The following is a 20249-nucleotide window of genomic DNA, read 5'->3' as shown; positions in this document are numbered from 1 at the left end:
TATAAATGTGTCAACAACATATTGCTGCAGCAGAGGGCGTCATTTTCTTTATGCTCAGAACTATAACTGTTTCCGCCCAACTCCGTTTACATTTTCCAAGATGACGGATCCTACGTCGCCAGAGGATCACTGGAACAAAGTGAGCAGACAGTTATTGAGCTGAAATAGTTTTGATTGCTACAAAAGCAGTGAATTTGAACATAAAATACGATGCCAGCAACAAGAGTGTTATGTGACACTTGGATATCAAATGTAATCCCCCGTTTAATTAGCTAATGCTAGCTGACTGAGCTCGTTAGCTAGTCAGTGGTTGCTAGCAATGCTAACCACATAGTATCGTGTTGTTATGATCCAATTTGATCGCTGGTGAACGTCTTTACTCCAAGTTTATTGAGCGCTGAAGCCAAGACACTTTCGTTAAGTAATGTGTTAGGTGTAGTTGGTCCAGATCATTAGTGCCAGAAGACCCTAGGTGGAGGGGGAAGCATTGACATCATTGATGTCCCAAGTCTGCCCCCGCCCATATTGTTATCAACAAAAAGCAAGTCCAGCAAGTCTGACTCGTAGTTGACTCCACATTGTATGCGCACATTGTAGACAAGTGCATAGACTTCCTTCTATTAATCTCATGTGAACCCAACCCCTCATCCTTTCCACTCTTGTATCCTCTCTCATCTTTACAACTTTGGCTGTTACTTTCCCTGTTATGGCTGACCAGACGGACGGGGCTTTCAGTGACAACGGATTTGAACACAGTAAGTGGCCAACCTTAGTTTTAACGCAGTTCTTTTTGTTTACACGTGCGTGCTGTCATCAAATCCTTATACAATGTGTGTGTTTAGGGATCGTATGTGGTGATGATTACCCAACTAATCCAGAAAGGTAAAATGCGTATGACACAGTCGTAATTATGTCTCCTCAAATTTTCCTTTTTTTAGATTTCTTAGAGAATGCAAGAAAAGGTTCTCTGGTTTCCAGGGCAAACAGCATTGGTTCAACAAGTGCCTCCTCTGTGCCAAATACAGGTATCATAACACTAGAATTCAAAATGATTGTTCGGGCTGTTTTTAAACATTGGCTAGTCTATACCCTTCAAAAAGCTTTATTGTACTGTCACATCCATGCCTTTCCAGGTAACCCAGTTCCATTTGCTCATTGTCATGCTACCACAGCGATAAGATGTTTAGTGTAAAGATGAGACCATCTTTGCAGCTCAGACTTAACACCATATCTCCCTCCTTCACCCTCTCCCTCTCTTATCAGATGATGAAGACAGTGACTACAGACACGAGACCACATTTAAGGAGTCGTATAAAGACCGGCGCAGACAGGCACACACGCAGGCGGAGCAGAAACGCAGGGACGCCATCAAGGTTGGGCTTGACAGAGATGGACTAGACACAAGAAGGGGGTGTCCCTTTGTGATTTCGTTGGTTATAACCTGCCCTAAATTTCTGTTTTTGACTCCCAGAAAGGGTACGATGATCTCCAGTCAATAGTGCCTACATGCCAGCAGCAATCTGACTTAGGGACACAAAAGATCAGCAAGGCCACGGTGCTGCAAAAAAGTAAGGCGATCTCCAACATACAGATCCCTCTGAAAACCACTGCTTTTTTTTCTTCTTTTCCTGTATTGTAAGGTCATCCAGGAGATGCCACACAGATATGGGTTTTAAAGGGCTTAATCAATATCCGAGAAACCATTAGACTTTTGACATGTCAAGACTTTTAATGCCAAGGAGGAGTGGAAATGATTTACTCAGAGTGGGCACCACCCTTTGGCTGTAATGTTTTTGAAGGGGCAAGAAATCCCTGACTGTGGTTCTGCGTTCCCTGCAGCGATTGACTACATACAGTTTCTGCACAAGGAGAAGAAGAAGCAGGAGGAGGAAGTGTCCACGCTGAGGAAGGAAGTGATGGCGCTGAAGATCATGAAAACGTAAGACGTGTGACACTGGTCTCTGCCCTGTTTTAATACAGTCATAGACCATTTCCTCACCATATTTACGACACTATATTCACAATGTAGGTATATCGTAAGATTATAGTACATTCGTTGCAATTGTTCTGTGATAGAGTGGTGTGGTAGATGTTGCTTGAAGCTCCGGGTGTGTTGCAGGAACTATGAGCACATAGTGAAAGCTCACCAGAACAACCCCCAGCAGGGTGAAGAGCAGGTGTCGGACCAGATCAAGTTCAGCATCTTCCAGAGCATCATGGACTCACTGTTCCAGTCGTTCAGCAGCTCTGTGTCTGTGAGCAGCTTCCAGGAGCTCTCCGCCTGCACCTTCAGCTGGATCGAGGAGTACTGCAAACCCCAGGTAACGCGCATACAGCACTCACGCGGCGAAATGCTCACGGTTAAGAAACCATTTTTTCCCCTAACTGTGCATTTAGTTGGTGGTCATTGCTCGTGTTGGAGTTGTACTTCTGCAGAGCCAGCATTGATATGAATGGACAGTAATAGTGTCGTAAGGTGTGCTGATTTGGATCCATGTTTGTGTTCTCTCCTTGACCAGATTCTGAGAGACTTTGTGGTGGGAGTGCTTCGACAGCTCAATGGACAGTTGTACTGAAGCCGACACAGCACAGCTTCAGGACTGGGATGTTGTCAGAGACTGGGCCAAGGGCAGAGCCCAGCTCTGGTCCCTCAGGGTGTGGGAAAGAGAAACCTGTAGCATCAGCTTCACTTCTCCCTTGTAAGCTTCTCTATAATATTCACATATTTAAGTCACTGTCAACTCTATTGAAGCAGAGATCGGCAGCTCTTGTCCTGTGATGTCATGCATTTAGTCTATGAATGGTCTGTTCTGTGGAAGGCCCATACCTCATCTTTACTCATCTAAGGTTTGTGGGTTTGTTAGACTGGTGTTCTCGCACAAGGAAAATCATTATTATTGTTTGTGACTAAGCAATTTTCTGTTAAGTATGTGAATCAATAGAAATTGTATATCTCTGTAATAATTGACAGAAATCGGAATGGGTAAGTCTGGCCATGTGGAACACATATTAGATGTGCATTTTCAGTGTTCATTATGAGCGCAAGTCTTTGGTCCAGATCCATGTTTTATTTGTAATTGGTTTCTCCAGACTGGCTTGGATGCAGTTCAACTTGTAGAACACTTTAAAAGTGTTCTACAAAAGTTGCATTTGTTCTTGTCCATAATACTCTAAGGTTCATGTGTGGAATGTGTTGTCTTGTGTGTAAACTACTATTTGCAGGTGTTAGAGCTGCATAGAAGACAAGTCCTTTTGTATAAAACATATTTTTACTTTGTGCTTTTAATATTTAAAATATGCTAAACTGTTCCCATATTTTGTTAGCCTTTAGTTCCCTTTTGGGTTACAAGAGTTAATGTTTTAGACAACAAAGCTGAATAATTTTTAAAGACATTTTCAGGAATAAGCCATCTTTGCTGACTGCTGAAGTTTAAATCTAAAATGTGCAAGTTTTTGTTATGTGGAGTGTAGTCCAGATTCAGGTCTCCTTTATGAAAGTGCCTTTGACATTGATTAGAACTTTTGATATTTACTTTCTGTATCAAACTATCATAGTAATAGCTAACCCAAAACGTCAACCTCAGTCCAAATTCAATTATAAAGTGGACACAATTTTAAGTATTGTGAATGTTTTGTTTGTCACAAATGTGATTGCTGTTATCGATGTTGTACATTTTTAAATATAGACCTCAATTACAACTTTTCATTCTTTTCATAACACAAATACAACATCATTTGATGAAATTGCCATTATATCTGCATTAGCAGATACATTTTACAATTTCAGGTTGTAGTTTTCAATAGGATAATATAAAAAACAAACTCAAACATTGAAGAATGTAACAAAAATAATAATTTGATCTGTGCTCAAGATACTTTGTACCAAACCTGATAGGACCATGTAGGCCAATCTAACAACTGTGAATGGTCCATTTGTGAACTTAAGTCTTTAAAAAGGGATGATTCTGTCGTTGTGTGGTGATTATTATAATGGTATGAATAAATCAGGTCTAATGTTGTTACTATGTTCTATGCATGGATAAAATAAATTGAGTTATTTTTGTATGAATGATTTTGAATAGCAAAATAAACGTAAAATGTTCAAAGTATATCTACAGGGTTCCTGCAGGTTTCAGTAAGTCACATTTAAGACCTGTGTCCTTTGATCTGTCCTTTGGCATTAACCCTTGTGTTATCTTCGGGTCATTCTGACCCATCAGTCATTGTGACCCACCGTCGTATTGCGACAGATTTACTGCATACAAAGACAAAGTGAAGCATTTTCTTTTAACAGCTAGGCTGTCTCAGACCCCCCACATTGCAAAGGTTAAAAGAAAATTATTTTAATTTGTTTTTGTATTGGGTAAAATTGGGTAAACACAACGATGGTTCATTATGAACCTTTGGGTCATGTGACCCGAAGGCAGCACGAGGGTTAAGTAGTGTCATAAGGGCAATTACACTGTCTTGTAGAAAGTAACTCTGCAGGAAACCTAAGCATGTGGGTAAGCATGTGTACCATCGAGTCTACTGCCAAACACGGTACCCCTGGTTCCAATCTCGCTCAAACCAATTGATAATTCATTTAACTGATATCTGTTAAGTAATATATATGTTATTTCCAAGTTTATAGAACGGGGACCCCGTGGTGTAGTGGGTCGAGAACAAGGGCCTACACTATAACGACCTGGGTTCAAAACCAGCACAGAGCGTAGTGCCAAACACATCCGTGGGCCCAGATCCCTGTAACCGCAGCGCACTCCCCGACTGTCCAGATCCCCTCTCCCAACTGTTCCACCAGGAAAGGCTCAACCAAGAGTCTATTTTTAAGACCCCACAAAAACCCTGATATGTTTATAGAAACTTTATTCCAAATTATACTTTTGCTAAACATCTTCAGGAAACAAACAAAAGGTATATATACACTGATGTGTCACCATCAAAACACCAAATAAATATGACTTTCTAATGAGCAACATTGAAGAAACTGGAGCAACTAGAAACACGTCCACATTCTGTCATGTACTTGGCACAGCCACCTTGCAGTCCTCATCAGTCTCCACGCCAGCTTCTTCCTGAAAATACAGAAGACTTAATGCCAAACACACGACATACAAACACATACTCATGAAGAAAATTCTAGAAATATCTTTTAAGACGACAACAAATGTTGGTCTGTTTCTGAGTGGTCTGAATACTTGCCAGGAACTGCTTCTTGCTCTTAGGGTACCCCTCTAAGATGGCAGAAATCATGTCTGATGCCTGGCAGAGGCAAAGAGCAGGGTAAGTTGAATCACATACATGTTCCTTAAATCCCTTACATCTTCCTGCCTCTCAACCAGAACACATTGCTGTTAGAAGACAGGACGAGCACAGAGAATGCAAAGTCTTATCAGTCGGTGTTTCTTCTAAGTGATACACATGCTTAAGTAGGTAAGACAATATGTCACCAGTCTCTTCCTCTTTTTCCATTCCTTCACATAGATATTCCTGTCTTTGTAAACCTGAGGAGAAATATATGAAATCAAAACATGAATAAAAAAAAAAAGTCCTACATCTTGTAATAAACGGTACATTAAATAAATGTCACTGTCAAATAGGAATGGTGCCACCTTCTCCTTCTCTTCTGGAGTGATGTGATTTGTGGCTGATTTGATTTTTTCCAGACGTTCGTGGTACCCTGAGCACTCAGCTTTGAGTTGCTGGATCTCTGACATCATATCTGCTGTAGTTAGTGAGCTGTTGAGCTGCTTGAGCTCTGTGATCACAAAACAATAATGTGATATATTAGAGACATAGAATCAACATGGATCTTGTGTAAATGTATGAACTGCTGTGTGTATTTGTTCGGATCCAACTCCGCCCACCTGTTTCTAGCTGTCTGCAGTCTTGAGTGACAGCCTGCACTTTGGTGCTGAGCTCAGATACCCGTGTGTCCATGGCTTTCAGGTCTGCTTCACTCACCTCTGTAAACTGGGCCTGGAGGTGTAATGTGACAAGTAACCTCTATGGTCATTAAACATTGGGATATGGCATGCAAGTATTGACAACAAAAAAATACGTTGGGTATTGTGGTCAACTTGATCATTTATGAATATTGTATCTTGTCGCCCTTGTCTCGTAATCAGTGACTCACTTGATCTGCAAAATAGATCTTTTGCTTGCCATATATCTTCTCTTTGATTTTCCCCTCTTGAGCCAACTGTTCCATGGCTTTAACCACCGCCTATAAGGAGAAGTATTTTGTGCTTTTTGTATCAAGCCACCCTGTGCTTCGAATTACTATGGTGACACCAGGCATGATATATACGCACCGTCTTTCCTAGTCCATGCTGCTTTTGCAAGTTGCCGAATACATCTTGGGCACTGTACGGGCGATTCTTTTCATTTAAATAGTCAAGAATGAGGGCCATACCTGAGTAACAAACACAATTGAATAGAAATACCTGTCAATTCAGTAATTTGCCATCTCCAGTGTACGATAGCTAGCTAGCTGGCTGATTTCAACGTCATTGGTATCGTAGTGTCAACTAATCTAGTGTCAATACTATCTAGTTAGTTGGCTAGATCCATTACTGTACCAGTCTTGTAGTAGATGATGGCATCTTTAATGTCATTTACATACCTACGTTATCTTTTTTGCTCATTGTTTTGGTGTATAAGTGGGTATAATAAGGACGAGTAACTTTCAGCTCCAAGAATGTGCTTTTACAGCTAGCTACTTGCTGTTTGTACCATTGGTTTGTACTTTCCGCGCGCCAACGTGAAGCACACGCTTTGTTGACGTCATTACCAAAACAAAGGTCTGTGTTCAACACCTTCCATTCTGCGCAACATTTGTGCAAACAGGTCAAGGGAGACGAATCAATCTGCCTTCATTCTTAAAATAAAAGGAACGGAAAATAAAACAATTAACAAATTAAAAACGACGGCACAATTAAAATATTTCAAACACAATATACAATCAGACCTGTTTATTTAATACGATTTGCACATCAAAACATATCAAAACCAATTACAGAGGAAAATACACTCTACTGTCATATGCCATTATATTGAATACTAGGAAACGGGCCCTGTTCATGGAGTGACATCTTGTTTACACAATCTCCAATCGAAGGAAAACTATTTAAAATCCATCCAAATTCAATCTTTAAAAATAATAGCCTTGTTGGTTTATTTGGGCCAACTACATTTAAAGGGGTAACCAGCAGTTCTACCTTTCGTAAGTAAATCTCCTACAGTCAACATTCTCTATACAACACAAATAATGTAATTGAGCAATTTTTCTTTTCAATAAAAGTCAACTTTCACTTCGTTACAGCTATTTTAGCAAGCCCTAATGTCACCAGTTGAATGAAAAAGGATTCCTATTAGCACTTTTCTCATGAAAATATAACATCAGAATAAAGAGGAGCATGTTGTCTGCCCATCACAGCAAACTCAGTTTAACCTGCACAAAGAACCGAATAATATCCTGCAAACTAAGTGTGAAAGACAAGCACGTTTCATCTTGAACATATTTGCACTTTTAGGAAGGCTATCAAGTAGTTTTGTATACCAGCATTGTTTTCACCAATCAATGTAAACATGACTTCCTGATGTTTTCTAAACATTTTATAAAACATTTATATAATAAACATAAAACATTTTATAAATGTGGTACATGCAGCATGATTTCATAAACGATGTCTAAACTTCAACAGATTGTCTGAGTGGTGTTAGCATATCGAGTCGGTGGCTAAGCCACTCGGATCGAGAAGCAAGTCAAACCAACACATGGAGAGATGAGGAGACAAGCTGTGGAGGAAAAGAAAAATGACTTTCTGTCAGAAAATCAATCAAATGAGTTCATCCAAGGAGCTTTTGGGGAATATACCATTTGTCTACAAAACCCCACTGCTGAATCCATGGTGTTTCTCAACCATACAACACACCTAAACTACCACACAGATATTGCTAGAACACTTTAGCTTAACACCTACACTACTAAACAACAGGAATGTTATGTTTGGTCCCAAATTCAAAAGCCCTGTGTGTTTTGGCCGCCGGACAGAAAAAGGGAGATGAAGATTTATGGTTTTGTTCTTGTGAGTGGTCATCCAAGTACATTTATTACTTACAGGGGAGTAGTCATTACACATTTGGTGAATAGTTCAGTAATGCTGGTTTATGATGCTGGTCTGGGTTTGTAGTTGGAAACTTTGAATCAAGTCATGTTTCTTTACTAGATGTGAAGTAAGTAATTATTATGCATCCTATTAAAAAAATGATTCAATGTGACGTATACATTTCATGAATGCTGGTGGACAATACTTTTTGACAATATTTCATATTGCTCAGCCTACAAAAAAAGGGTTTTCAGGATGAAGGTGGCTACAGAGAAAGACTCAGACCGTACACATAGAAAAACAAAGAAATTAGAAGTACTTCACAGTGATATCAACTGAATCAGAAGTCTGATTGCTAGACTCTAGAATCTCTCTCCCCCCCCCCCCCCCCACCACACACACACACACACGCGTACGTAAAGGTGCTACTCTCACACACACAGCTCACTGTGGCTTCCCCAGTAGGTTGGACAAGAAGCTGGACCCCTGGTTCATCTGCTGACCCCCACCCTGCCCTCCTCCCCGTCCTCCTCCTGCACTCCCCAACGGATCCATCTGGTTCAGCTCAGACTGATCCAGCATTTCAAAGTCCTCCACATCCCAGTCCGTGTCCAGCTCAGAGCTGGACTGCTTGCGGTGGCCCCGCTGGGCCACAGCTTTGGGCTGGCCCTCTCTGCGCCGAGTAGCAGGAGGGCGGGGCTGCAAGGCCCCGGCCAGCGCTGCCTGGATCATGTTGCTCGCTATGACCCCAGCAAGGTCGTCTGCGAAGGTGGAGGCGGGAGGCAGGCCGCTGAGGGACAGTTCGGCGTCCAGGTCCTCCTGGTCGGAGTCCAGATGGGCGTCCAGATCCAGCAGGGCCCCTCGGGGACCAGCCAGGCCCAGACTGGGCAGGCCGATGCTGGTGTCGTCGTCATCCTCCATCAGGGTGGCGTCTGGGTTGATCGAGGGGAAGTCATGGAGATCTCGGGCAAAAGACTCCTCTGCGTCACTGTGTCTGTCCAGGTCTGAGGATTAGAGAGTTAAGAGTGGGTGTTTATGTTGCGCTAGCCAGCAGGGGGCCATGTGAAACGTTGGCGTTCCAGGGAGAAAGGTCCCTGTGTTTGTGTGCGTCTCACCCTCGGAGCCCTCGGTGAGCGGGGTCTGGCCACGGGACAGGTTGAAGGTCCCGTTGTCTGTGTAGGACACCTCGGCGTCCGAATGCTCAGAGTCGGTCAGCGCCAGTTCTTTGGCCGCTACAGCATCGTCAAACTGAAAAGGACCGCACACACACAGCTGCTTAAATGTATTCATTTCTACACGATCCTCCACTTTACTCCAACTCAGATGTCTCGCTACTTCAATCTCGAAAACTTTTCCATCATTTTCCCTATTTACAAGCTCGGGGACTACGAGACTCACAGCCATCACTCCATCGAACAGTTAAAGGAAACCTTCGAAACAGTGACTACAGTTCTTGAGTAGGCAGAGTGTAATATAAAGCAGGTGAATTACAGTAGGGCAGAAGGCAGCCAGCTCCTCTTCGCTGTCACTGGCGTCCCCTGAAGCTGCACTGCGGATGGACTTGCGTAGGACTGCAAACCAAACACACCCAGACAAGTTTAAGGTTAGCGTCACAGAGGCACCACCACAGCTATTCCCATGAGTCACTCAGGCAGGGCAAGGAGAGATTAAGTTGCCACTGCTCCCAGGCTGACATGCCAGAGTGCCAGAATGTAGGGTCATTTGGTATCCGATGGAGGATTACACTGCACAATACCAAACCGGAAAGACATACACAGGTCTCTAGACCTTTCCTCAAGAGCACGGGAAAAGTAAAATCCGACTGGCTACAGGGGGTAAAATACGACTGGCTACAGCGACACACAAAACTTTATTGACACACAGACATCCAGGTTTGTACCCACACTGATTGTCGATGGGCTTTGACATCATGTAGCCGCTTACGCTGAAGTCCAGCCGCTGCAGGACTGGCTCCAGCTTCACACACACACGCTGCACGACCCTGTGATAGGCTGCCAGGGGAGCCAGCAGCACGGCCAGCACTGCAGGCGGACAGGGAGAGGAACTCATCACTACAGCCCAACACAGCAGAACCCCCTCAACACTGGAATCAACTGACACCGAGTCTCCCGTGTCATAATAGCGTAGGGAACAGCAGCGTTTGTTGATTGTGTGGGAATACAGTTTGAACTCGGCCGTGACTACACCGTTCGGTGCAGAGGAAGAGAGAGAGGCGAGGCAGCTCGGGGCGTGTAAGAGCTGCTGTTGATTGCTGCGCACGTCACGTCAATACACCTGGCAGGGCGCCCCCGTCCCTGGCTCACTCGCCCGACTAGAAGTAAGGAGATTAGCCAGCGCTCTCTCTCTCCGTCTTTCTCTCGCTCCGTCTCTCTCTCTCTCTCTCTCTCTCTCTCTCTCTCTCTCTCTCTCTCTCTCTCTCTCTCTCTCTCTCTCTCTCTCTCTCTCTCTCTCTCTCTCTCTCTCTCTCTCTCTCTCTCCGTCTCTCTCTGTCCGTCTCTCTCTGTCCGTCTCTCTCTGTCCGTCTCTCTCTGTCTGTCTCTCTGTCTGTCTCTCTCTGTCTGTCTCTCTCTCTCTGTCTGTCTGTCTGTCTGTCTCTCCCTCCCTCCCTCCCTCCCTCCCTCCCTCCCTCCCTCCCTCTCTTTCCCTGTCTCCCTGTCTCTCTCTCGCTGTCTGACCTCCTTAGCTTGCTCACCCTCCCTCCCTGACTGTAATCACCTCACAGACTGGGCCCTGGTACCAGGGCCCCCACAGATCTAGTTTTAACCACCCTATGCATTTTTTAATAAGGGGAGTCAGACTGAGTTTCCCTGCTGCATGGGAGCTCTGAGTAGGGCTCGGGTTAGGAACAGGTGGCGCAGGGCTCTGGTCTGTACTCACCGGCAGAGTAAGAGAGCACCAATCCGGGGATGTAGCGGCCAACAAAGGCCAGGCAGGAGAAGACACCGCAGGTCAGGAAACAGAACTGAACACCACACAGGACCAAGCAGACAAAGAGAGATCAGACAGAAAGCCTTCACTGTACTCGTAAACACACAGGATCATCGATTTGACCGAAGCAGGCCAGGACACAGGAGTTCAAAGATCACGGGGGTCGCCGGGCCTCACCTTTGCAGGGTTGCGTTGCTTGAACAGCACAACGCTTGAAGCGAAAGCCATTCCGGAGACCCAAACCTCAGCCATGTGATGGCAAAGCTCAGGGACACTGACCACCCCGGGCTGCACCAGGCCCCAGCTGAACACAACAACAACAACCACTACATCAAACCTCTGGAAACACAGCCTGAATTGAGAATGGGAATTCTTTGAATACATACCTTTCGTTTTCAGATTCATCTTGTTTTTTGACTGCGGGAGAAAAGAAAATGATTAGCTTGACAAAGAGGCAGCAGATAGTTAGTACCTTACAGTAGTAACCAGATCCACCATCTCGCGTCGTTAATTTAATGATCGGCAATCATTACTAGACAGACTATAAAGTGCATAATGTGCCAAAGCTTTATATATATATATTCGGCCACATAACACAGTGTACTTAAATCACTTATAATACTCTTTCACACCACCTCGGATCTCAGGCCAGATCTTATTCCTCCAGACATCCACACAGACAGCCACCACCAGGCCTGAGGCCAGCAGGAAGACCACACGCAGTGAGGACAGGGCAAAGAACCTGGAAGAGAGACGACACCGTTTGTAAAGGACGCCTCAAATGAAATGACTCCATAAAAGATGATTTAGAGGCTAGCAGCAGGTGATAGATAGTGGCCCACTTGTTAAGGCAAACCGCTACTCGGGATTCAATGAAAAAGACAGCTGTCGCCCACCATTGTCTAGGTGTCAGGAACACCCTTTGTGGACGGTTATGCAGTTGGCAGTTAGGCAGAAAAACTCAACAAAACCCGAGTTGTGTGTCGTTCTCTATCTCTGTGAAGGACTGAGTGTGTTTGTCTTGTAGTAGTTAGGTGTGCACTATGATAACAACAGACTTAGCAGTTTCATTTTCATTTCACAACTCATACAAGAATTTTGACCAGGGTGATGCAGGCTTGTTTGTGATTATTTTGAACGGCTAATTGTTGCCCTAATGCCCAAGGATTATGGTTTACATGGTTAGAGACTGTTAGGCTAAAGCTACACAAAGCCATGCATGTCTGCTGTCTAATCACTACATTACAGATTAGACAAGCTACAATTGTATTTGTTGACAAGCACTTGACAGGTACTTGATAGGCACCTTCCCAATACTACAATCCCCGTCCAACATGCGTGGGACACATGGGACTCTTTTGGCAGATACTTCTCTACTGTGTGTGTACTGAAGCACAAGTAAAGGGGAGAGAAAACTGAGGGGCTGAAATGCTTAGTGGACTAATCGAATAAAGGCTGCATGCCTGAACTGGGTGAACGGGCCTGTCGGACTCCCTCCCTCCCTCCCTCCCTCTCCCTCCGGCTTCAGGTCAACCACTGCACCGCCAAACACAACACTTGGTTGCTAAGAAGTCGGTTTAAGGATTTTACAAGGTTGTCCCACTTTTTACAAATGGTGGGGAGCTATGGTGACTTGATGAAGGTTCCAGTAGGCAGATTATGATTCGGTTTGTATGGCAAGTGCAGGACAGTATTGACCTGCCTGTCAAAAGTCAATAATAATCCTGAGTTTAATGAATTGGAATTTATTGGAACATGCAATCTGAGTGTTTCCCTGTCTATGCCACTTGTAAATAATCATCAATTAGCTGAAGCAAGGCAGTCAACGATGATTCTGCATGTTTGCTTCACGTCTTTGGCATAGTTTATTATGAACAACCCATTGATGTGCTGCAGTCATAGGTGGCATTCATCGTTTGTGAATTATGCATGGGCTGTCATGTCCAATGAAGTATTCTGGCAAATGGGGATTAGTAAACCTATTCAACAAACAATTAAGACCTATATTTTACTAAGATGAATACTGTATCTCCATAGAATTAAAAAGTTTATATACCAAGCATCTATATGAGCAGCGGTAGACACATGCTGCTTTACTGTAGCGTTCTTGCAGCACTGGCGAGGTGTGAGGGTCGTCAACAAATAAGACTTTTACAAATGGCTTTGGTAAAGTAATGTTATCAAGACTGTAGCATGTAAAAGGGGAAGGTAGTTAGAATCGTTATCCAACAGGTCTACAAACATTTCTGACATAATACAACAGTAGAGTCAACAACTCACCAAAACACAAAGTTGACCACTGCGAACAGTAAAACGCTTTGAAATGGTCTTTCCCACACCAGGACGGACTGCAGGTAGGTCAGCACAGGCTCGTACGGCCCCAACCTCTCTTGCAGTGAGGCTTTGACAAGCCGAACCTGGCCATCTCTCTCGCTGGAATATGGTCGACTCCGCAATCCAGTATTACTCGAACCCTGCTTTACTGAACATTCTCCCTTGGTTCCATCTCCTGCACCGCCTGTGTGCGCCATTTTAGCGTCTCACGTTGATAAAAATGAAGCCTGTAAAAATAATAGGTTGTCGGTCATATACAGTAGCTAGCTAGCTGTCTTGAGAGCTACACTCAATGCAAATAACAGCTCCTTGATAATAGCAAGCTAGCTTGTGCAGTGTTGTTGAACCCGTGCATGGTATCGTTGAGCCAAGTCAATGTCAATGATCATGTCCAAGCTATCAAAGTCTGCTTTTCAGCTCATATCAATCTTACAGTTAGGATACAACCCTTACATTCAGCAAATTATTAACAATTTGTCAAATAAAATGAGTTGACACCTACTTGGCTACTTGGTCATGGTTGAAGAAAATGATTGTGCTGTGTGTTGACAATATGGCGTCACTTCAGAGAGCTGGCTACCTAATGTTATACTATTTTTCCTACAAGGCTAGGTCGACTCGTTTTAGTATAATCTGGTAATTGGTTGTCATGTGACCGGCGTCTGGTGCTCAAGAATCAAACTCCAACGTCTGCTCGGCGTCGATACGGGGCAGTCCGTGTTGTAAGAACGACGTTGTAAATTAATGCGATATGAGTGCGCCCTTAAACATAGCATGCAAACAGCATCACCATGTAATTCAAATTTTAAAAACGCCTATACTAGTTGCATCAAAAATAGCACATTAATTTATTCAGTAATTAACCGTTATTTTAAGATACGCATGAACGACAACAGGATATAAATATTCGAGTGGTAGTTTTATAGAAGCCGCTGCACAAATCTGGCGCAATTGGGAACTCCAAACATGCGAATCTCAGTTCGCGCGTGGTACGCTTCCGGTTTGCCATTAGTCGTTGGTGACTGTACTGCAGTATTTGTGTTGTTACCAAGCGGGAAGCAAACCAGGGAAGGGGTGGATAGTTACGTCTTTCTATTTCGAGGAGGATCAGTGTAAAGGGCAACATGCCACGAGAAATTATAACACTTCAACTTGGACAATGTGGAAACCAAAGTAAGGCCATGTCTTGCTACTGCTAGCTTTGGTTTACGTTACTCAGCTATGTTTGGCTAACTGGCTACTACTGTACTGCTTGTGTCTAACTTGTTAGCTTTATAGTCCTAATTTTGCTATTTAATTAGTTCTTTTTTTCTTGCAGTTGGTTTTGAGTTTTGGAAGCAACTATGTGCAGAACATGGTATCAGTCCGGAGGGGATTGTGGAAGAATTTGCAACTGAAGGCACTGACAGAAAAGACGTCTTCTTCTATCAGGTAGACAGCTAATGTTAGCTACTGCTAACCACAACGGAACATTTCAGTCAGTGCACACACAGCAATTGTGCAGTGTCAATGAGGACGAGGTAGCGCTCTCTAGCTAGCCAGTTATAATTACTAATCTACTAGTGCTAGTGAAAATATGTCGCTGCAAAAAAGCGATTATATTTAAGTGAATCGGCTAGGCTAGCATAGTTGTGACAACAACAAACAATGTGCTGTAGCAACTACCAATCTGAGCTGTCTTCCAAAGCTGATATGGTACACACCTCTAGGGAAAGTGCTGGTAGTGTAGGCGACTGTACTATATTCAAATCCACCGGATGGCGCAGTTGTATTACGTACAACAGCGGCACATATCTCAAGGACCATTCAACGGTTGAACTACGCTAATCATTATGGGTTTGCGTCTTATAGAAACATGCATCCTAACCTCCTCTAATTCAACTGATAGGCTGATGATGAACACTACATCCCACGTGCTGTGCTATTGGATCTGGAGCCCAGGGTGATCCACTCCATCCTCAACTCTCCATATGCTAACCTGTACAACCCGGAGAACATCTACCTGTCTGAGCATGGAGGAGGAGCCGGGAATAACTGGGCCAGCGGCTTCTCACAGGTGACTTCATGATGAGCACGGATCCTAATGCAAATGACTTGTAATGTAACACATCATAGTGGAGATGATTATTACAAAGAGGACATACTCGTTTGTCCTTCACTTTGAAGTGCTTTTTTGTTGTTGGAAGTCTTTGCATTTGCAAAGTGCAGATTGTAGATTACACAATATAAACTACAATTTCAGTGGCATGTCAAATTAAGTATTGGTCTTTTGCAGGGTGAGAAAATCCATGAAGAAATATTTGATATCATCGACCGAGAGGCCGACGGCAGTGACAGTTTGGAGGCAAGCCCACTCTGTCTTCTCAATCCCTGATTGGTCCTTTCATGTTGTAGGGGTTTGAGGGGGGGTTGTGGTGTTGCAAGTACACCCATTTGGTGTGTGTGTGTGTGTGTGTGTGTGTGTGTGTGTGTGTGTGTGTGTGTGTGTGTGTGTGTGTGTGTGTGTGTGTGTGTGTGTGTGTGTGTGTGTGTGTGTGTGTGTGGCACATACCCAGCAGTTCTGCTGTGGTGGGAAGTATTTTATCGTTCATTATAGAATGAGGAACTTGTTATTTCTAGACAAAAAAATCCTTCTGCCAGTCGCTTTCCTTAAAACAACAGTTAAGTTTCCAGCCTGAGGTCTATACAATTTCTGTTGCCTGTTCTTGGCATTACCCTACATTATTATTTAGTGTGTGTGGGGAGAGAAGCGGGGTGGCGGAACGGTGTGTGGGCAGGGTGTGGCAGGCAGGGTGTGGCACGCAGGGTGTATGGTGATAATAGCTGGCCTGGAGAAAAGGGCAGGTATTACAAGCCTGTCTAGGGGAGAGATGGCCTATTTGTGGGGTGGGGCTCCCCTCCCACCTCCATGCTGTAAAAGAGGGGAAAAAAGGGCTGGCTCACACACTTATGACGTGGCACCCAGCTGGAGCTATTAAACTGTACATTAACAGGTCCCCCCCCCCCCCCCCCCCCCCCCCCTGTTGTAATAGGGGTTTGTCCTGTGTCATTCCATTGCTGGGGGAACTGGCTCCGGGCTTGGAAGTTACCTTTTGGAGAGGCTAAATGACAGGTGTGAATATTGAACTACACACACACACACACACACGCAACATCAATTTGAAATGCTAGTTTAAGATCAACAAGCAGTATGTTTGCTCTTATTCTTTGGCCTGGGGTGTGACTTTTTCTCTCCCTCTCTCTCTCTCTCTTTCTCTTTCTCTCTCTCTCTCTCTCTATCTCTCTCTCTGATCCCTAGGTATCCTAAGAAGCTGGTGCAGACCTACTCTGTGTTCCCCAACCAGGATGAGATGAGCGACGTGGTGGTGCAGCCCTACAACTCACTTCTGACCCTGAAGAGGCTCACCCAGAACGCCGACTGTGTGGTGCGTGTGTGACAGATATACAGTACACCCATACACTCGCAGCTATATCATGTTGGCCCTGCTGTGACGCGGAGAGGTAGATAAACATTGAATTCCTGGAAAAAGAAGATCACATTAGAGCCGGACATCAAATGCAGTTATATAACTGTCGTGTGTATATATATATATAAATATTTTTTTTTCCAGAAATGTCCTCTTGTGCCCTTGTCGTGAGAGTCAGACAGAGGGACGTTTCTATGGCCTCTGAATTGTTACTTACATACCCGATTCAAAACAAGTTCTCTAAATACTCATTATAAATCCATTCGTTTTCCTCTGACATGCTCCCTGTCTGGAAACCCCAGCTCCTAGATGAGAGGCAAGAACTCACCTATTAAGGCCACAAGGCCAGTGGATCATTCTTACTTGGTAACAATCTGTGCTGGAACAGCTTGTTTTGAGTGCTGTGCTGGGTAGGCTAATACTGGAACAGCCGGTGAGTACCCGCGTCGAGGCATTACGTCTCCGAGTGATTCAATCTGCAGTCTTGGATTGATGCTCGTATTCGTCGGAGATGCTCTTGACAGTCTAATAGTGTTTCCCCTCTAATATCAACTTCCTCCATGAGCTTGCATAAGGCCCTTAGGTTTATTGGGTTAGCCAGAGAGCTAATAGAATTTGCGGAAGAATTGGTGCCCCTGTTTGTGGGTGTACAGTGGTGCCTCTCTGTGCAGTCCCGACACAGCAGCACACTGTGCTCCAGCTAGCTGCCCAGCAGGCCTGGAGGGCCCTGGTCTGATCAAAGCCCACTGCCAACCTGCTCAGCTATGTGGCTTGTCCGTCCGTGCTCCATGTCCCTCTGTGGGCCTCTCACGTCTGCCTCGATTAGCATCTTCCTTCCTCTCACACCCTCTCTCCCTTGATTTGTATTGTGTGTGTGTGTGTGTGTGTCAGGTGGTGCTGGATAACACAGCTCTGAATCGCATCGCCACAGACAGGCTGCACATCCAGAACCCCTCTTTCTCCCAGATCAACCAGCTGGTGAGTGATTGACAGCCATCCCGTTGGCCCCTGGAGCAGTCCCCTCCCTAATTGGTCTCGCTAGGTCTTGTTTGCCGTTGAACGTTGGGAAAGTTCAGTGTAGGATTAACAAACTAGTCAGACAAGTCACTCCCGTCAGACTGAATCTCACTACCCTGTCATTTGGAATACAGGAAAACATTGTGTGTTTTTGTCAGCCCAAAGTCGGCTTCAGTCCGTCAGACTGAATGCTGAAGGCGGTATCCCCTCAACACTCGTGGTAAAACTGGAAGGTGCCTTCCCCTGACAGGTATCCACCATCATGTCTGCCAGCACAACCACCCTGCGCTACCCAGGGTACATGAACAACGACCTGATTGGCCTGATCGCCTCCCTCATCCCCACGCCCCGCCTCCACTTCCTCATGACCGGCTACACCCCGCTCACCACGGACCAATCGGTACGTCGTTTTGGCCAGTGACCTGAACGCGAGTCTTCCATGCTGTGTCTGTCCCAAGCTGTTGTGGACTGACTGATAATGGGCGTGCCCCGCTGCCTCTCCTCCTGACGCTCGCAGGTGGCCAGCGTGAGGAAGACCACCGTGCTGGACGTGATGAGGAGGCTACTGCAGCCCAAGAACGTCATGGTGTCCACGGGCAGAGACCGGCAGACCAACCACTGCTACATCGCCATCCTCAACATCATCCAGGGAGAGGTGGACCCCACGCAGGTGAGAGAGAGAGAGAGAGAGAGACAGACACTGTGCTTCACCAGCCTCCAAAGTTCAACCCGGTTCCTCATGTTTGTTTACAAGCTGTGCTTGTTTACACACTGAGCGCAGGTCCACAAGAGTCTCCAGAGGATCCGGGAGCGCAAGCTCGCCAGTTTCATCCCCTGGGGCCCGGCCAGCATCCAGGTAGCTCTGTCCAGGAAGTCCCCTTACCTCCCCTCAGCCCACCGCGTCAGTGGCCTGATGATGGCCAACCACACCAGCATCTCCTGTGTAAGTCCTGCTCCAAAACCTCCTCACTCAGACCGCCTTGTATTGTGCAGACCGCCTAGGGAATAGCATGTTCTGCGCACTGTAACCAGACTGAAAATAGATGGAGGAGGAGGAATGTGTCTGAACAGAGTGGTCAGTACGGTGGTAAGTGACTTCCCATAGAAAGATGATGAGCGGCAGGGGAATGGGTCAACGACAAACCGAGCCTGCTCACGCCGCTGTCCCCTCTCCTCGTCCACAGCTGTTCGAGCGGACATGCAAGCAGTACGACAAGCTGCGCAAGCGCGAGGCCTTCCTGGAGCAGTTCCGCAAGGAGGACATCTTCAAGGAGAACTTCGACGAGCTGGACAACTCGCGCGAGGTGGTGCAGCAGCTGATCGACGAGTACAGCGCGGCCACGCGGCCAGACTACATCTCCTGGGGCACCCAGGAGCCGGCGGGACCCTAGTCCCACCCTGCCGCCACAGCAGGGACCGGGGCTGCGTCGGTGTGCTCTCCCCTGGGCCAGCCACACCAACCCCCCCACCGATGGTTACATCTGTGCCTCTACCCCGACCCCCACCGATGGTTATGGAATAGTAGTGAATAGTCTGCTCTTTTTCTCTCTCGTTCTGAAGTCCTCATATTACTGTTTTGACGTGACGGAAGAGAACTCTGTCACTTTGTTTTGCTCTGTTTTGAAACTGTAACGGTGCACTGCGTTTTGCGTTGTGCTTTGGAAGTGACTTTTCACACAGCAGTCTGGACACGTCATGAACCGGCTGTCCTGACTTGAACTTCCATCTGTATCTCAACAAACAAGTGGTATACAGTGGTGCAGTCACACGATCCTCCAATCATCATCATCATCAGATAATCTGCCTTTCAGATTAGGCTCACAAGTCTGATGAATAAGCCTTCTGTTGCTGCTGTATATACTTCGCTGGACCATCACTGATTTTATATCGCACCAAACGCCTCTTATCAGTATTTAGGGGTAAACATTTACTCGGCAAAGTCCCTCCTGTGCATTTGACATACCCCCCCCCCCTTTGTGGACAAACTACTTATGTTCACTAGTGTAATTGTTCATTTCAACATCTCTACCTAGTGCCTGTATGTCTACCTTCGGAATTATTTTATCTATAGAGTCCTCTCCTATTGCACCCAAATGTATATACCATTTCATGTTGGCTGGACCTGTGTAATGTAATAAAGTTGTTTTTTTCTACAATCTTTGGCTCTGGCGGCTAAACACTCAAAAGCAATGTCCAGTATGGTCATAATCCAAGTTGTGCCTGGGTCGAAACCCATCCTACCTTACCTGGAGCAGCACATCCTAACGGTAAGGCTCATCCCCCCCCGGGGGACGTAGTTCACTTTGACACGCTCGTGCAAGCAGAGACACTCAACCTGAGAAGCCATGCAGACTGAGGCAGCGTTTGGGGC

At 45.4% G+C, this 20249-nt stretch overlaps 4 protein-coding genes and 1 long non-coding RNA gene across 6 annotated transcripts in view; 2 read left to right on the top strand and 3 right to left on the bottom strand.

The window, feature by feature from the left end:
• Positions 1–23: 23 nt before the first annotated feature.
• On the top strand, positions 24–4065 carry mlx (MAX dimerization protein MLX). The gene is made up of 8 exons (XM_062447242.1): positions 24–139; positions 719–755; positions 939–1025; positions 1264–1373; positions 1472–1568; positions 1840–1939; positions 2120–2321; positions 2520–4065. Exons 1-8 carry the CDS (start codon positions 101–103, stop codon positions 2574–2576), a joined length of 729 nt encoding a protein of 242 aa, XP_062303226.1. The 5' UTR covers positions 24–100; the 3' UTR covers positions 2577–4065.
• A 417-nt stretch (positions 4066–4482) lies between these two features.
• psmc3ip (PSMC3 interacting protein) lies at positions 4483–6804 on the bottom strand. Of its 2 annotated transcripts, none has more exons than XM_062482764.1 (8): positions 6736–6804; positions 6315–6415; positions 6137–6226; positions 5868–5979; positions 5613–5758; positions 5451–5504; positions 5199–5262; positions 4483–5071 (listed from the first exon to the last, which is right to left on the bottom strand). In XM_062482764.1, the coding sequence occupies exons 1-8, from the start codon at positions 6788–6790 to the stop codon at positions 5019–5021; spliced, it is 675 nt and encodes a 224-aa protein (XP_062338748.1). In that variant the 5' UTR covers positions 6791–6804; the 3' UTR covers positions 4483–5018. The 2 variants fall into 2 exon arrangements, with proteins under 2 accessions (XP_062338748.1, XP_062338757.1); XM_062482773.1 differs by having other exon boundaries at positions 4484–5071; positions 6626–6761.
• Positions 6805–6959: 155 nt separating this feature from the next.
• Positions 6960–20249, bottom strand: part of LOC134007639 (uncharacterized) — a 158891-nt gene continuing 145601 nt past the window's right edge. Inside the window, exon 2 of the long non-coding RNA XR_009928069.1 lies at positions 6960–8484. This is a non-coding gene — a long non-coding RNA (uncharacterized LOC134007639). The remainder of the gene's footprint in view (positions 8485–20249) is intronic.
• Positions 8512–14050, bottom strand: retreg3 (reticulophagy regulator family member 3). Its single transcript, XM_062447161.1, has 10 exons — positions 13897–14050; positions 13341–13621; positions 11696–11802; positions 11447–11477; positions 11238–11364; positions 11010–11094; positions 10016–10153; positions 9603–9682; positions 9227–9359; positions 8512–9115 (listed from the first exon to the last, which is right to left on the bottom strand). Exons 2-10 carry the CDS (start codon positions 13589–13591, stop codon positions 8556–8558), a joined length of 1512 nt encoding a protein of 503 aa, XP_062303145.1. The 5' UTR covers positions 13592–13621; positions 13897–14050; the 3' UTR covers positions 8512–8555.
• tubg1 (tubulin, gamma 1) lies at positions 14367–20034 on the top strand. Its single transcript, XM_062447167.1, has 11 exons — positions 14367–14567; positions 14713–14825; positions 15283–15450; positions 15670–15738; positions 16427–16506; positions 16693–16819; positions 17753–17839; positions 18129–18278; positions 18396–18548; positions 18660–18821; positions 19063–20034. The coding sequence occupies exons 1-11, from the start codon at positions 14519–14521 to the stop codon at positions 19267–19269; spliced, it is 1365 nt and encodes a 454-aa protein (XP_062303151.1). The 5' UTR covers positions 14367–14518; the 3' UTR covers positions 19270–20034.

Source organism: Osmerus eperlanus, chromosome 2 (assembly GCF_963692335.1).
Source record: "Osmerus eperlanus chromosome 2, fOsmEpe2.1, whole genome shotgun sequence".
NCBI classification, from domain to species: Eukaryota; Metazoa; Chordata; class Actinopteri; order Osmeriformes; family Osmeridae; genus Osmerus; species Osmerus eperlanus.
This window is presented reverse-complemented; position numbering and strand designations above follow the sequence as displayed.